This window comes from Mustela erminea, chromosome 2 (genome assembly GCF_009829155.1).
Source record: "Mustela erminea isolate mMusErm1 chromosome 2, mMusErm1.Pri, whole genome shotgun sequence".
Classification (NCBI taxonomy): domain Eukaryota; kingdom Metazoa; phylum Chordata; class Mammalia; order Carnivora; family Mustelidae; genus Mustela; species Mustela erminea.
In genome coordinates this window covers 99079880-99097561 of record NC_045615.1, presented here as the reverse complement: position 1 = coordinate 99097561, position 17682 = coordinate 99079880, and the positions used below count along the sequence as shown (strand labels likewise).

At 43.2% G+C, this 17682-nt stretch overlaps 1 protein-coding gene across 3 annotated transcripts in view; it reads right to left on the bottom strand.

The window, feature by feature from the left end:
- Window positions 1–17682, bottom strand: part of GRK4 (G protein-coupled receptor kinase 4) — a 111887-nt gene that overhangs the window by 55417 nt on the left and 38788 nt on the right. For 2 of the 3 annotated variants that reach the window (XM_032333654.1, XM_032333655.1), the window contains 2 exons: window positions 8680–8780; window positions 60–152 (listed from right to left, as the gene is read on the bottom strand). In XM_032333654.1, the coding sequence (XP_032189545.1) occupies window positions 60–152; window positions 8680–8780 (194 nt within the window). The remainder of the gene's footprint in view (window positions 1–59; window positions 153–8679; window positions 8781–17682) is intronic. The other variant, XM_032333653.1, reaches the window with a different exon arrangement.

The following is a 17682-nucleotide window of genomic DNA, read 5'->3' as shown; positions in this document are numbered from 1 at the left end:
TCAGTATATATTGTGAGAAGTTACTACTTGTTTTTGTTGAATTTTAAATCAGAACATACCTTTCCAACCATTTCCACTGTAGAAAGCGAGAAAAATATGAGCTTTCTTTGTATGCTTCAAATGGTTCTCCACTTAAGTAGTTATGGACAATTCTAGAAAAAGATTTTACATAATTATATACATTTATTGCATTACAATATGAAAATAACTGTGTTTCAGCATATTCATCAAAACTGGGTATGGGAAGTCAATCATTTTACATAATTAAATACATCAAATTTTGCAATTATAGAATTCCACATTCATTTCTGATGTTATCAGTAAAAATATGAAGGCAAGAATTCAAAAGAAATGAAATTGTTTACCCTCCCAAACTCAAAGTTTCTTTTTATATATATGTATTCAAGGGGTGTGTGTGTGTGCGTGCACACATGCATCCAAGCGCCTGTGTTTCAGTAGGGTTGGTAAACATTTGGTATGTAAGATTAGAATGAGTATCTAAATGATTATAATAGTCATATTGTAGAAAATGTTAATATGTGACAGAACCTTTTTTTAACATTGAGACTAAAGCACCCAATGAACTATGTTTTTATTTTTATTTTTTAAGATTTTATTTATTTGACAGAGAGCGATCACAAGTAGATGGAGAGGCAGGCAGAGAAGGGAAGCAGGCTACCCACCAAGCAGAGAGCCCAATATGGGGCTCGATCCCAGGACCCTGAGATCATGACCTGAGCCAAAGGCAGAGGCTTTAACCCACTGAGCCACCCAGGCACCCTCCAATGAACTATTTTATGCTATATATTTCCAGAAGAAATTTTAACAATTAGCCATGCTCCTAAAGTTTTATTTAGAATTTTATAAAATTTATACAATTTTATATTATTACAAAATGTATACAATTTTATATTATTATTATATATAAATATTATTTTATATCTATTACAGAAGTAATAAAATTCTTATTTGTAGAGTAGGTAAGGGACAGAATGTAGTCTATTATTTAAAACAGTTCATTAGGGGCACCTGGGTGGCTCAGTGCCTGGCGTGCCCAGAACACCTCCCCTGGGAGAGGATATACTCAGGACACTCTGGTGAAGGTGGTGTCTGAGTTGAAGTAGAAGTCAACCAGATGAAGGAAGAAGGAAAGGATCTCCCAAGCATGGACAAAAACCCAAATGGTAAAAGATCATAGTTTTCATTGGGAGCTGCTACTAGACCTGCTACTAGACTCAAGAGGCTTGGGAATAATTCCAGCATTTTTACTGACTGTTAGAATTCTTAGCAAGCCACTTGATTTTACTTTATTTTGTTAAAGGAGGTTATTAAAAAATTCTTGGCCTAACTAATATTATAGCACAGTGATTCTCAGAATGTGTTCTAAGGATCCCTATGGACTTGGGGGGTGGAGTTAACAATGTAACTATATTTGTGATCATGCTAAGACATCATGTGCCTTTAAAAACCAAAAACCTTGTTTTCACAGAGGGGTTTTCCAGAAGCACAAGACATGTGACATCATTGCTCTGATGGCTAGTGGAAGGTTTGTGTCTTTTTTAAAAATGTAAGCCAAAGGCATGCCTGGGTGGCTCTGTGGGTTAAGTCTCTGCCTTTGGCTCAGGTCCTGGTCTCAGGGTCCTGGTCTCAGGGTCCTGGGATCGAGCCCCACATCAGGCTCTCTGCTCAGCAGGGAGCCTGCGCCCCCTCTCTCTAGCTGCCTGCCTCTGCCTGCTTGTGATCTGTCAGGTAAAAAAATAAAAAAAATTTTAAAAAGATTTTATTTATTTATTTGACAGACAGAGATCACAAGTAGGCAGAGAGGCAGGCAGAGAGAGAGAGAGGAAGGGAAGCAGGCTCCCTGCCGAGTAGACAGCCTGATGTGGAGCTTGATCACAGGACCCTGGGATCATGACCTGAGCTGAAGGCAGAGGCTTTAACCCACTGAGCCACCCAGGTACCCCCAAAAATAAAATCTTAAACAAAAAAAAAGTAAGCCACATACACAAAAGTTCTTTGGGTCCTCAATCATTTTTAAGAGTGTAATAGACATCGGAAGGTGTCCAAACATCAGAAGGTCTGACACTGCTGCTATATATACTCGGAGACCTGAGCAGTGTTCTGCATGCTCCCTCGACCACCTCCTCCTGTCGCAGTAGAGTGAGAGGGAGCGCCTGCTCCCTGCCTTTAGGAACACCTTTGCCTTCTGAGCACATGAGCAGCCCAACTCTAAGTCTTTATGGACCAGGGCAAGGATTCTGATATTGTCAACTTGGTTTAAATCATCCTTGCAGAGGTGTTTGCGCATTTCCATGAGAAGGAGCATACAATATCAACTTATTCTAATATAATTGTCTATTTCAGTCTGTATAAATGAATAAGCTGATGACTACTTACCAGTGCTTCTCAGTTTCACTTCCTAATACTCCTCATCTCAAAAACAACAGACACTGCCCCACTGGTCTAGTCCAAGAAATAAACCTACTGAACACAACTTTTTTTTTTTTAAGATTAATTAATTATTAATTATTTATTTATTTGACAGCCAGAGATCACAAGTAGGCAGAGAGGCAGGCAGAGAGAGGAAGGGAAGCAGGCTCCCCACTGAGCAGAGAGCCTGAAGAGGGGCTTGATCCCAGGACCCCGGGACCACGACCTGAGCTGAGGGCAGAGGCCTTAACCCACTAAGCCACCCAGGTGCCCCTGCACACACCTTTTTAAAAAGATTTTATTTATTTATTTGTTTGAGAGAGAGAGAAGGACAAGCAGACAGTGCTGAGCCCCATCCTGAGGCTCCCCACTAAGGCAGCTGTGCTGCCTCTCACTACAGCTTCTTTCGGAAAATAGCAGGGAGTCTAAAGGAAACATTTATGTTCATTATGCGGCCCTCTGGAATCCAAAGTGAGGAAGAAGGCTTTTGGGGCAGAGAAGGTTTACAATATGGAAATAAGCCAGAACAGCAGGGAACTCTGTAAGTCCTTGTTCCTGCAGTGGATTGTGCTAAGGTCCCTGTTAGCCAGAGCCTGGCACAGCAGCTGGCCAGTGACAGGCACTGAGTTAGAATATAAGGAATAAACCGCCATCAGTCAGGTGAGCTAATCAAAACAGACTGAGGGCTAAGAACTAAAACTTATTTAAATATGAGTGACTTTTAAGTCCCTATCTTGAAGTGGATACACAGAGCAGGAGCCAGACCTGTGGGCAGTCTGACACGGTCATGTATACCACCCCATTCTTGAACAACAGGATGGAATTGGAAAAGTGCCTAATCAGAGGGTTAAAAATACGAACAGATTTGGTGAACAGACATATCAGTGAAGAACCTAAGGCTAGAGGTAAAAAGAGAAATCAGGAAACCAGCTTGCAAGTGCTAGGAAGTGAAATGTTGTCCACACTAGAGAGCTGGATCCCAGCGACAGCACAGGTAGCCCTGTGCGGACACACAGCCCAGACCTAGGGGCGGGAAGGGACCCTTCTGCCCTGCGGCATGGCCAGCCCTCTAAGCAGCGTGACCTCCCCCGCATGACCTCAGGGGCTTGCGGACATCGGTCTTTGTTATTCATGGTGTGTACTTTCCACAGCTGAAAATGAGATGTGTGTATTCCCTGGCACATGGGTGCCTGGCTTTCGGAATGGTGAGTCATGATGATGTGTGCTGCAGACTGAGTGTGTGTCCCCCCAGAAGTCCTAGGCTGAAACCTAAATCTGAGGGTGATGGTATTTGGAAGGTGGAGCCTCTCTGAATGGATGTGGATTTGGGCTCTTATGAAAGAGACCCCAGAGAGCTCCCCAGCCCCTCCTGTCACATGAGGCCACAGAATGCTGAAGAGGGGCCTCCCCAGAGCTGGACCACGCTGGCACCCTGGCCACGGGCTTCCAGCCTGCAGGGCTATGGGAGACAGATGTCTCCCTGTCTGTGGTATCTGCTACAGCAGCCAGACAGACTGAAATAATGTGCTTCTGGCAGTGCCCTTGAAAAGGCCAATGATAGATGGCCTGCCTTGCCCCAGTGAAGCTGCTCCTGGAGGAGGTCCTGCTCTGCTGCCTATAAGTATGTCAGCACGGGGGACTGTCTCCAGCCTGTGGCTATCCCCTTCCATCCTGCTCCTGTCTCTAGGGTGTCTTCCAGGGGTTGGGCCAGACCCTCAGCCCAGGATGGCTTTACTGAGGCTCTGCCCTACTCCCGTCATCCTCAGGAAACATGGACGGGGCAGTGTTGCCGCACACTGCCTACGAAGAGGCACAGCCACGTGGAAATGACTGACGACCTGAGATGTGGCACAGGGGCAGCCTGGCTGCTGGCACTCTGTCTCAGAGCACAGGGGACATACCCTCCACTCCATAGCTGCTGATCTCTACACCAGGGAAACACACATCTCTGAAACAAGATGCAGTTCTTTGGTAATTCTAAATCACAAAGGAATACTCTGGGCAGCACAGAGTGACTGATCACAACCATGTTCTTCCAGTTGCTGACACCCACTGTTGTGCACAGGAGGGGAGAAGCTGAGGTGTTGGAGCCAGACAGGCCTACACCCACGGTGTGGATGTGCCCCACACAGGTGCCACCCCTAGGAGACGCCATCACAAGGGCCTACGGGATCTGGTGCTCTTCCCCATGTCTACAAACTAACATCAACATCCGAGAGGGCAAAAACACAGTATCTGAAGTGACTACTTAGGAATTCTTAGATTTTTTCTAGCAGTTTCTGCAAAATGAAAATGGCACCAAAAAGTGGGATCTTCGCAAAAGCGGCATGCAAACCAGGTTGGTGACGGCCCTTCTCGGCGAATGCATCCGTGTGCGGATGCTGGCTGCTCTGTCCTCAAGCAGCCTGCCTCCCACCCGCTGAAAGGCCTGGGGCAGGTTACCAAACCTCTCTGGCCTCCATCCCCCAAGCTGCCGAATAAGGATAATGGTCATGGCCACTTCCTGTCACTAGGCGGAGTAACTCAGTTCCTAAGCCTCCCTGTCTGTTGTTACCATGGCAGGTCTCACCGCACAGGTACAGGAAGGAGCTCAGGATGTGTGCACACTGGGGAGAAAACTTGAAAGATTGGCCCCTTCCAGTTTCACAAATGGCTCACGTGAAGCCAAGGAGAATTTTGATTCTTTTATTTTTTATCATCATTTTTTTAACTATAAGTCCAGTATAGCTAATATATTTACTTCTCACTACGAAACACGAGGACTACAGTCATCAGAGACCCGAGGCCATGCCTGTCTGCTCTACCAGAGAAGCGGTCAAACAAGCAACGCCTTCTCACAAAGGAGGCCCACGGCACAAACCCTCATATTCCACTCATGGGAATAACCAACAAGAACCAGTAAAAGTTGACTGGAGATTACCAGCCTCAGAGAACAGCCCATCTTATCCATTTTCAGAGAAGGAGGCTGCTGCCAGCCAGAGAGGAGGGCTCTAGTCCAATACCGCACAACTGCCCGGTAGAAAGACGGGTTAAAACCGTTTATCTAGGGCGTATGGAGCTGGTCATTTGACATTCTCACTAAGGGAATGAGCATCTTGCCCATGCTACAGCTAGCTCCAGACACTCCTGGTGCACAGGCCAGGTGAGCCATTCCCTGCCACAAGTGAACTGCATGAAGACAGGAATTGTCTGTAGTGTTTCCCCATTATCCCAAGCTTTTAGGACAGTACTTAGCACATAATGGGCCCTCAGAATTATTTGTTGAATGAATGAATGAATTCAAATCTCGGTGTCCTAGTGTCCTGAAACATCAAGATCAGACCATGTGCTTAAGACCTCCTTGGGCATTAAATATAAACAGGAAAGAGCTTTAAAAGTACTAGCGTATGAGTCAAAATGCAATTCCTGCTCTTGGCCCCTGAATGGGCCTCTCTCCCCGTGCACCGCACCGCAGTGCACTGCTACTACAAACACCTCTGTTCTCCCGAAGCCTCCCACCCTATCCCTGTCCCCGCTGGACCCCGCCCTTGGCCTCTTCAGAACAGGGATGTGACCTCTTGTGCCACTGTCACTCTGTCTGGCATCTGTTCCCTCCCTCCCCCAGTGCAGTTTCAGCTTGGGGCCCTGTACTGGAGGGAGGGGACAGAACCAGGCAGTAGGCGCAGAGGGATGCAGAGGGAGAGAAGAAGGGAGGCTGTGCCTATCTGCTCTCAGTGCACTCCTCTCTTCAATCTCCACTCTGTGCATATGCCCAGGTCTTGCCTCCACCCCCACGGCCTTGGTCACATCTGCACAGGGGCTATGACCCCAGATCCTGCCTCCTGTTCCTCTCCAGGAACACCCCAGTTGCAGCTGCTAACATCTCAGCTCTGCTTGATGTCCAGAAAAGAACTCAAATTCAAATGTGTCCCCAAAGAAACTGTATTGTCCTCCCTAGCCCAGCAGCCTCACGGATTTCTCTGAAATCCATTCATCTGTCTCCATGATGACTATCACTAGGCAGGCTAGGCCACCATCGCCTGAACAACTGCCACAGTGAAATGGGTCACTCTAATTGCTCTCCCTGGCTCCCTGGGCCTCCATTCCTCTTCTGTCAAATGAGGGTTGACCTCCAGAAGGTCATGTGAGGACTCCTGTGTGAACACTTGCCAAGTGACAGAAAGGGTACCTGGGAATAAGGACCAGGGAGAGGGAACCATGAGGACCCTCTCCCTGGCTCTCTTGGGGTGAAGCAGCAGCAATCCTTGACCAGCCCCTCCCCTGCAGGTCTCTGTGCTACCTGGCCTCCTCCTCAGCCTGCAGGGAAAGGTCTCTGTGAAAGCTCTTCTCAGGGCCCCAGGTTAGGAGACGTGCCCTCAGCACTCCCTCCCTGGCAACTTACTCAGCGCCTACAGTAGGCTGAATAATCAATGACCCAAACATACCCAGGTCTCCATTTCTGGAGCCTGTGACTATCGCCCTTCCTGGCAACAGAGATTCTGCAGATGACTGAGTTAAGGGGCCTGAGATAGGAAAATAATCCTGGATTATCTGAGTGGACACTAAATGCCATCACATGTCACTGAAAGAGGGAGGCCAAGGGAGATATGGACGTATAGAGTAAAAAAAGTCTTCCAAAAGTCAGAAGCAGAGACAAAGTTGAGGACACTGTATGGCTGGTTCTGAACGTGGAGTAAGGGGCCACGAGCCAAGTAACGTACTCTTGTAAGCCGGAAAAAAACACAAGAAAATGGATTTTCCCCTAGATCCTCAATGGAGCAAGGCCCTGCGGACAACATGATTTCTGCCCAGCGATACTGCTTTCAGACTTCTGACCTCCAGAACTAAAGAACATAGATGTGTGTTGTCTTAGGCCATCAAGTCTGTAGCAATCTCTTATGGCCCCAATAGGAAACTGACACAGATTTCTCTATCATTCCACTTGGTATAAGCTCCCTAGAAGTAGAAAATCAACTCATCCTTGCTTATCATTTTACTCCTGAAAACTAGATCAATGACAGCGCAAAATAGGTGCTTAATATTTTCCGAAAAAATAACAATAAGCTGAGGCTCTGCAATTCCTATTTTAAGGCCCGTAGGAACGAAAACTCAGTCCGCAATGTTTTATCTTGTTCTCTAGCATAACCTCCACCCAAAGAAGCAAGCTATCATGACTTGAAATGCTTCTCTCAAACAGATATGTTGAGTCCTAACCCTGGTGTCTGAATATTGGCCTTACTTGGAATAAGGGTCTTTGCAGATACCATGAGTTAAGATGAGGTCATACCGGAGTGGAGTTGGCCCTGATCCAATGGGACTGGTGCTCTTCTAAGAAGAGGAGAGAACACAAGGACAAAGACAGCAGAGGCTCAAATGCTGCAGCTGCAGGCCCCAAAACACTAGGGAGACAAGCAGGGACAAGGAAAGATCCTGTCCTCGAGAGGCCTTGACTTCAGACTCCCAGCTTCCAGAACTGTGAGAATAAATTTCTGTTGTTGATTTGAGAGCAAGACAGAGGCAGTGAGAGAACGAGTAGCAGGGAGGAGAGGGGAGGAGGCAGAAGGGGAAGCAGGCTCCCGGCTGAGCCAGAAGCCCGATGTAAGACTCCTTCCCATGACCCTGGGACCATGGCCTGAGCTGACTAAGCCCCCCAGGAGCCCGGAGAATACATTTCTACTGTTTTGTGCCACCAAAGTTTGTGGAACTTTGTGATGGCCGCCCCAGAAAATGGACACAGCAATGGACAGAGAACCAGCATGAACCAGCCTCTGTTGAATGGACCTTAGGAGAAATGACACCCGAATGCTGCCTGACTGGGCAGAGGACTCCGTGTTCTGGGCCAGATCAGTCCAGAAACCATTCTTCCTCCCTGTGTACATCAGAAGACAGATTTAGTCAAAGTGCTTTCACTTGGAGTTTTCTTGTCTGTTATTGCAAACATCTAGAGAAAACATGCAAGTGCCTAGGGCTTTAAAAAATAACACTTTATGGGTATCCTTTCATCCCAGACACACATATTTCAGAAGGCCGACTGGAGGGTCAGGGACCCACAAAGCTACACACAAACACTGGGTCTCCATGATATGACCCACTTCAGTGTGTCCCTTCCATCTGTGTAATTATCACCCCTCATGCACATCTCTCCAGTGAAAGTGACTGCATTAACTGGGAAAGTTCTGTAGTAAGAGCTGGTGTCATGCAGAGAGCGGTCCTGTAAGCCCCCGTCTGCTGTCAGCCACATGGCTGTGTGGGGTGGCATGGGCTGCTTACCTCGTGCATTCCTCGAAGACGTCCTTGCCGGGGTTCTGCTTCAGTCTCAACCGACATTCTTTCAAAACACGGGCAGGTATTTCTGGTAAAGGGGTTGCTGCCTTTTTGATACAGCACAAACCAAATGCATGATAGTTAGTGATTTCATAATTTACCAGCTATAAACAAAACCTAAGGCTTACTGTAGAAAAAAAAAGTACAACATGGCGCCTGGGTGGCTCAGTGGGTTAAAGCCTCTGCCTTCGGCTCAGGTCATGATCCCAGGGTCCTGGGATCGAGCCCCATATTGGGGTTCTCTGCTCGGCAGGGAGCCTGCTTCCTCCTCTCTCTCTGCCTGCCTCTCTGCCTACTTGTGATCTCTGTCTGTCAAATAAATAAATAAAATCTTAAAAAAAAATAAAAGAAGTACAACAGTGAGAGCCTGAAATAAGTCAAAGGGCCACCTTCACCTGCTGCCCTGGTGTCATTTTCCGGAGTTCACTGTGTTGTCCACCTTTTCAGATCTTTTTCTAAGCAAACCGAATCAGAGTGAAAAGCAAGTTTTCTAGGAAATATCTCTACACTGTATCCATAGCAGGATTATGCACAATATTCAAAAAGGTGGGAGCAACCCAAGGGCCCACTGACAGATGAATGGATGAACACCATGATCCATCCATGTAGGGGAATGTCATTCAGCCTCAAGGAGGAGGGACGTTCTGACCTGCTACAACATGGATAAACCTTGAGGACATTATGCCCAGTGAAATAAACCAGCCACAAAAGGACAGATACTGTATGATCCCGCTTCTATGAGGTCCCTCAAATGGTCAGAATACTAGAGACAGAAAATGGAATGGGAGGAGAAAGTGGGAGCTGTGTTTCATAGGGACAGAATTTCAGATCTGTAGGAGAAAGAAAGTTCAGGAGATGGATGGTGGTGAAGGCTGCCCACAACATCAGTATGTATAATACCACTGAACTGTGCACTTAGACATGGCTATGATGATCAAATTTATGTCTTTTTTGTCACAGTTAAAAATGTAGGGGCGCCTGGGTGGCTCAGTGGGTTAAACCTCTGCCTTCGGCTCAGGTCATGATCTCGGGGTCCTGGGATCAAGCCCTGCATCAGGCTCTCTGCTCGGCGGGGAGCCGGCTTCCCCCTCTTTCTCTGCCTGCCTCTATGCCTACTTGTGATCTCTGTCAAATAAATAAATAAAATCTTATTTAAAAAATGTAAACACATCCACATGGACACAAACCCTCAGAAATACACATTTTTTTCTCACACAAATGGGATAAAAATATATATGTAGTTTTGTAAATATGTGCTGCAACCAAGAAAGCGACTATATTTTCCTAAAGACTGCATGGTTTTCCAGAGGATGTGTTTATTTGTCCTTCTGACACATTCTAGCTACCCATTTCCTCCTCTGCAGACACCACTGCTATGTATATCTTTGTACCATGGTGTTTTTATAAGACAGATTCTTGGAGGTAGAATAACTAGCTCAAAGGATACCTGTCTCTTAAACATTGATATTCATTGCAAAGCTGACCTCCAAAAAGGCCCTACCACTTCACATTCTCACTAATTATGTCCCTTTTTAACCAGCTTCCCGGGGAGTCCCCTTCCTCCGGAAGCAGGCCAGTGGAATGCAAACACAGAAATCATGGCTGGTTCACCTCAGGGAGTAAACGCTGCAGCCTGATGCATTCCCGAGAAGTGTCTTCACTCAGGGTGAACACGGAGTAAACAGAATGCCAAGCTGTGTGTTGGAAACAAACATGACCCTGCGGTATACTGGCCGTGTGTGTGCCGTGACTAAAAAGGCAGGTGGTTATGTGGAATCCAGAGCACAATCCTCTGTGACTAAGAGCATTTTACTGGCAGCACTAACTGGAGGATACGGATGCTAACTGCAGCGTAGTTTCTGTCTCTTCCCATCCTGAAAGCAGCACAGCAGACAGGAAAGAGACAGGGAGCTGAGGTGGCCACTGTTACCAGGTCATGTCAGTCAGCCTGTGGGGACGACCAGCTTCCCATTCTCTTAATCCTCAACTAGAAAATTCCAGAGAAAGAAAACACATAACAAAACTAATGTCCAGAGTTATTGAAAAAGATACCCAGATCATGTTTAATTGCACATTTAATTTGTCATTAGGCATGAGAAATGCATTCTAGACTGATTTCTGGCAGTGGTATAGCTAAGCTAACACAACAAAACTGGGTTTTCTACAAATCAAAGAAATACTTTCCTCAAAGTTGAACTAGTGATAGAAATATACAATGCAGAAAACTCATTTTTTTTAAAAGATTTTATTTATTTATTTGACAGAGAGAGATCACAAGTAGGCAGTGAGGCAGGCAGAGAGAGAGGAGGAAGCAGGCTTCCCGCTGAGCAGAGAGCCCAATGCGGGGCTCGATCCCAGGACCCGGAGATCATGACCTGAGCCGAAGGCAGAGGCTTTAACCCACTGAGCCACCCAGGCGCCCCACAGAAAACTCATTTTTAAAAATGAACAATACTGATATAACTATAGCCATTAATAGGTGTCATTAAAAAATTTTTTTTTAATTTATTTGACAGACAGAGATCACAGTAGGCAGAGAGGCAGGCAGAGAGAGAGGAAGGAAAGCAGACTCCCTGCTGAGCAGAGAGCCGGATGCGGGGCTCGATCCCAGGACCCTGGGATCATGACCTGAGCCGAAAGCAGAGGCTTTAACCCACTGAGCCACCCAGGCGCCCCAATAGGTGTCATTTAAATGATCTAACCGAAATGAGGCATTTTTCCATCTTTACTATGTCTGCCTTTGGCTCAGGTCATGATCTCAGGGTCCTGGGATCAAGCCCCGAGTCAGGCTCCCTGCTCAGCGGGGAGCCTGCTTCTCCCTCTGCCCCTCCCCACCGCACACCCTGCTTGTGCGCCCTCTCTCTCAAATAAATAAATAAAATACTTACTAAAAAATAAAAAAGAAGGAGAGATAAAGATTCATCCAGGCAAACAAAACTAAAGGAGCTTATCACTAAACGAGCCCTGCCAGAAATATTAAAGGTGACTTCAATGGAAAGGAAAGACTAAAAAGGATGGTATGAAGGGAGGAAATACAAAAGCAATAAAAACGAATACTTCTGTAAAAACAGTCGAGAAACTCACAAAATAAAAAAGATGTAAATATTACATCATAAACTCAAAATGTGGGAAGGAAAGGAATAAAGAATGGGTTCAAACTTAAACGACCATGAACTTAATACAGACTGTTGTATGACGATGTTATGTATCGCCCTAATAGGAACCACTAATCAAAAACCACTAATAAATATGCAAAGAATAAAGAGAAGTAAATTCAAATATATCACTAAGGGAAACCAGCAAGCTATCAAAGAGAGAAAGACAAGAAAGGATGAGAGAATATCTTCAGAAACAACCAACAAACAAGCAATAAAATGACATTAAGTATAGATCTATCAATAGTTACTTCAAATGTAAATGAATTAAATGCTTTAGTCAAAAAATACAGGGTGACAGAATGGATGAGAAAAGAAGACCCAACTATATGCTCCCTACAAGGGACCCATTTTAGACCTTAAGACACCAGCCAGGGAAAGTGAGGGGATAGAGAAACAGTTATCATGCAGAGGCTTGTCAAGAGAAAGCCAGAGCAGCAATACTTATCCCAGACAAAACAGACTTTTTTTTTTTTTAAAGAGTTTATTTATTTGTTTGACAAGCAAGGATCACAAGTAGGCAGAGAAGCAGGCAGAGAGAGAGAGAGGAGGAAGCAGACTCCCCAATGAGCAGAGGGCCCAATGCGGGGCTTGATCCCAGGACTCTGGGATCATGACCCGAGCCAAAGGCAGAGGCTTTAACCCACCGAGCCACCCAGGTGTCCCCAAAATAGACTTTAAAACAAAGACTATAATAAGCTACAAGGAAGGGCATTACATAATAAATAATAAAGGGGCAATCCTATAAGAGAATATAAGAATTGTAAAAATTTATACATTCAACATGTAAGCACCCAAGTACATAAAACAGTTAATAACAAATGTAAAGGATCTAATCGATAATAACGGATAATATTAGGGGACTTTAACCCCCCACTTACCTCAATGGACAGATTATCGAAACAGATAATCAACAAGAAAACAATGGCTTTGAATGACACACTGCACCAAATGGATTTAACAGATATAATCAGAACATTCCATCCTCAAAGAGCAGAATACAGATTCTTTTCAAGTGCACATGGAACATTCTCCAGAAAAGATCACAGGTTAGGTCACAAAATAAACCTTCACAAATTTAAAAAGATCAAAGTCATGCTGTGTGTGTATCTTTTCTTGATACAACACTATGAAACTGAAAGTCAACTACAAAAAAAATCTGGGAAGACCACAAATACAAGGAGGTTAAATACCATGCTACTAAACAATGAATGGGTCAACCAGGAAATAAAAGACGAAATAAAAAAGTACATGGAAACAAATGCAAATGAAAACACAATGGTTCAAAACCTTTGGGATGTAGCAAAATAGCTGCAAGAGAGAAGTTTATAGCAATACAGGCTGACTTCAAAAAGCAAGAAAAATGGGCGCCTGGGTGGCTCAGTGGGTTAAGCCACTGCCTTCGGCTCAGGTCATGATCTCAGGTCATGATCTCAGGGTCCTGGGATCGAGTCCCACATCGGGCTCTCTGCTCAGCAGGGGGCCTGCTTCCTCCTCTCTCTCTGCCTGCCTCTCTGCCTACTTGTGATCTCTCTCTGTCAAATAAATAAATAAAATCTTTAAAAAAAAAAAAAAGCAAGAAAAATTTCAAATAAATAACCTAACCTTATATCTAGAGGAGTTGGAAAAAGAACAATAAACAAAACCTAAAACCAACAGAAAGAAGGAAATAATAAATATTAGAGCAGAAAGAAACGATATAGAAACTAAAAAACCAATAGAACAATGAAATCACGAGCTGGTTCTTTGAAAAAAAAAATCTATAAAGTTGATTAGGCTCTAGCCAGACGCATCAAGGAAAAAGAGATCAAGGATCCAAATAAATAGAATCACAAATAGAGAGGAGAAATACCAACAAACACCACCGAAGTACAAACAATTCTAAGAGAATATTATGAAAAACTATATGCCAACTAATTGGACAATGTAGAAGAAATGGATAAATTCCTAGAAACATATAAACTACTGAAACTGAAAGAGGAAGAAATAGAAAATCTGAACAGATCAATTATCTGCAAAGAAACTGAATCATTAAAAGAAAAGAAAAAAAAGCCTCCCAACAAACAAAAGTCCAGGACCAGATGGTTTCACAGGTGAATTCTACCAAACATTTAAAAAAGAATTAATACTTATTCCTTTCAAACTATTCCAAAAACTGTGTAAGGAAGGCAAACTTCCAAATGCATTCTATGAAGCCAGTATTACCCTGATACCAAAACCAAATAAAGACACCACAAAAAAAAAGAGAACTACAGGCCAACATCTCTGATGAACACAGATGCAAAAATCCTCAACAAAATACTAGCAAACCAAATCCAAAAATACACTGGAAAAAAAAATTCACAATCATTCACAATCAAGTGGGGTTTATTCCCATGTTGCAGTGGTGGTTCAATATTTGCAAATCAATCAATATGATACATCATATCAACAAGAGAAAGGATAAAAACCATATGATCATTTCAACAGACACAGAAAAAACATCTGACGAAGTATAACATCCATTCATGATGAAAGCCCTCAACAAAGTAGGTTTTGAGAGAGCATACCCCAACATAAAAACGGCCATGTGTGAAAAACTCACACCTAACATCATCCCTAATGGGAAAAATGGAGCTTTTTCTCGACAGTTAGGGACAAAACAGGGATGTCCACTCTCACAACTTTTATTCAACGTAATACTGGAAGTCCTAGCCATAGCAATCAGACAAGAAAAGGAATAAAGGGCATCCAGATTGGTAAAGAAGACGTAAAACTTCTCCTATTTGCAGATGACATGATGCTACATATAGAAAACCCTAAAGACTCCACCAAAAAGTTACCAGAACTAATGAACTAATTCACTAAGGTTGCAGTATACAAAATCAATGTATAGAAACCCATTGCATTTCTATACACCAATAATGAAGCAGCAGAATGGGAAATTAAGAAAATAATCTCATTCATAATTAAGCCAAAAATAATAAAATACCTAGGAATAAACTCAACCAGGGAAGTGAGAGGTCTGTACTCCGAAAATTTTAAAACACCAAGGAAAGAAATTGAAGATGATGCAAACAGATGGAAAGATAATACATGCTCACGGATTTGAAAAACGAGTATTGTTAAAAGGTCTATACTACTCCAAGCAATTTAATGCAATCCCTATCAAAATACCAACAGCATTTTTCAAAGAACTAGAATAAACAATTCCAAAATTTAAATGGAACCACAATGACCTTGAATAGCCAAAGCAAATTTGAAAAAGAAAAACAAACCTGGAGGTATCACAATTCCAGATTTTAACATACATTACAAAGCTATAGTAGTCAAAAAAGTATCATTACTGCCACAAAAACAGACACACAGATCAACAGAACAGAATAGAAAACCCAGAAATAAACCCACAATTACATGGTCAATTAATCTTCAACAAAGAAGGCAAGAATATGCAATGGGAAAAGATGGTGTTGGGAAAACTGGACCCTTTTTTTATACCACACACAAAAATAGACTCAAAATGGATTAAGGACCTAACTGTGAGACCTGAAACCACAAAAATCCCAGAAGAGCAAAGACAGTAATTTTTCTGACATCAGCTGCACTAACTTTTTTCTAGATAATGTCTCCTGAGACAAGAGAAGCAAGTAAAAATTAAGTATTGGGAATTTATTAGAATAAAAAGCTTCTGCACAGTGAAGGAACCAATCAACAAAGCAAAAAGATAACTGACTGATTGCGAGAAGGTATTTACAAATGACACATCCCAAGGAAGAGTTAGTATCTAGCACATATAAAGAAGTTCTAAAACTCAATGTCCCAGAGACAAATAATCTGATTAGAAACAGGCAGAAGAAGACACCCAGATGGCCAGCAGGCACATGAAAAGATGCTCAACATCCCTCATCATCAGGGAAATCAAAATCAAAACCACAGTGAGATACCACTTCACACCTGTCAGAATAGCTAAAATCAAAAAGACAAGAAACAAGTGTTGGTGAGGATGTAGAGAAAAAGGAACCCTCATTCACTATAGGCGGGAATGCAAACTGGTGTGGCCACTGTGGAAGACAGTAAGGAGGTTCCTCAAAAAATTAAAAATAGAAATACCATATGATCCAATAATCACACTACTGGGTACTTACCCAAAGAATATGAGAGCACTAATTCAAAGGGATATAAGCACCCGTTTATTGCAGCATTATTTACAATAGCCAAACTATGGAGGCAGCCTAAGGGTCCACTGACTGATGAATGGATAAAGATGTGGTCTATGTATGTATGTATGTATGTATGTATGTATCTATCTATCTATCTAGGAATATTACACCATAAAAAAGAATGAAACCTTGTCATTTGTAATGAAATGGATGGAACTAGGTAGTGTTATGCTAAGTGAAATAAATCAGACAGAGAAAGACAAATACCATATAATTTCACTCACACATGGAATTAAAAACAAAATAAAACAAATGAGCAAAGAAAAAAAAAAAGAGAGAGAGGGAGAGAAACCAAGACACAGACTCTTAACTACAGAAGACAAACTAATGGTCACCAGAGGGAGGTGGGCTGGGGGCATGGGTGAAATAGGTGATGGGGATTAAGAGGGACACTTGTTGTGATGAGCACTGGTGATTAAAACTTAAAAAAAAAAAAGCTCATGGAGAAAATTAAATGTTTCATATTTTGACTAATCAGAATAGAGTTATAAAATAATGTCAATGTCAAAATTATTTTTATGGTAAAAAAGTTTTATTTCTGTTGTCAAAAAAAAAAAAACAAAACTATTCAGTGATTTAAATTAAAAAAAATAAAACACAATGGAATTAGGTGAATGAAACATCAACTCCTCCCAGTCACTGGGGGTACCTGCAATTACGTGAATGCTGTAGCATCTGTTGGAAACGATCTAGGAGCCATGATAGTCTGGTATTGATGCTGGTGGCTAAGGCGAGCACAGGCTTTGGAGTCAAAACCTATTTGGTCTGAGGCAAACTCTGACACCACTGGTTGTGTGGTTATCTTTGTGCTCACTTGCCAATCCACTGGCCTTCCCTGCCCCCCACATTATCTTTTGCACCAGTGAGCTTCCCCTACCATCTTCAGTGAGCTAGGTTCAGAATCTGAACATTCTGGACTCATTCTCACTATGCTATTCTCCAAGCACAATCTCTCCATGTTTGATTCCTGGCTCCCGCACTTAACATGCTGTGCTACCTTTGGTGAGCCATTTAACCACTCTGATTTTCAGTCTTACCTACGACAATGGACATAATAATGTACCCATCTCATAGGACTTTTGTATTAAACACAGCTCAGCGCGGTATTCACTAAGGGTTAGCTATCCTTGTTACTGTTCTCCTCCAATTCTACAACACAGAGGGGCCTGCCCAGGGTTTAGGACTTTTAACAGCCTACAAAAGAGAAGTCATGTGAAGGGAAGCAAGTGACAGCTCTCATTTCAGGGACACAGTAAACTGTAAGGATAGTCTACTGAATGAAAAAGCATAAAACCTAAGACCCATTAAAGCTGTTAGGAAAAAAATGTTATTTTCAGTCCAAGACAAATAAAATTCTCTAATGCTGTTTTCTGTTTGATGAAACATAGAAACTTTTAAATTCTTTGAATTAATTTTCTAAGAAATTTGGTTTTTTTTTTTTAAGATTTTATTTATTTATTTGACAGAGATCACAAGTAGGCAGAGTCAGGCAGAGAGAGAGGAGGAAAGCAGGTTCCCCGCTGAGCAGAGAGCCCGATGCGGGGCTCGATCCCAGGACACTGAGATCATGACCTGAGCTGAAGGCAGTGGCCCCA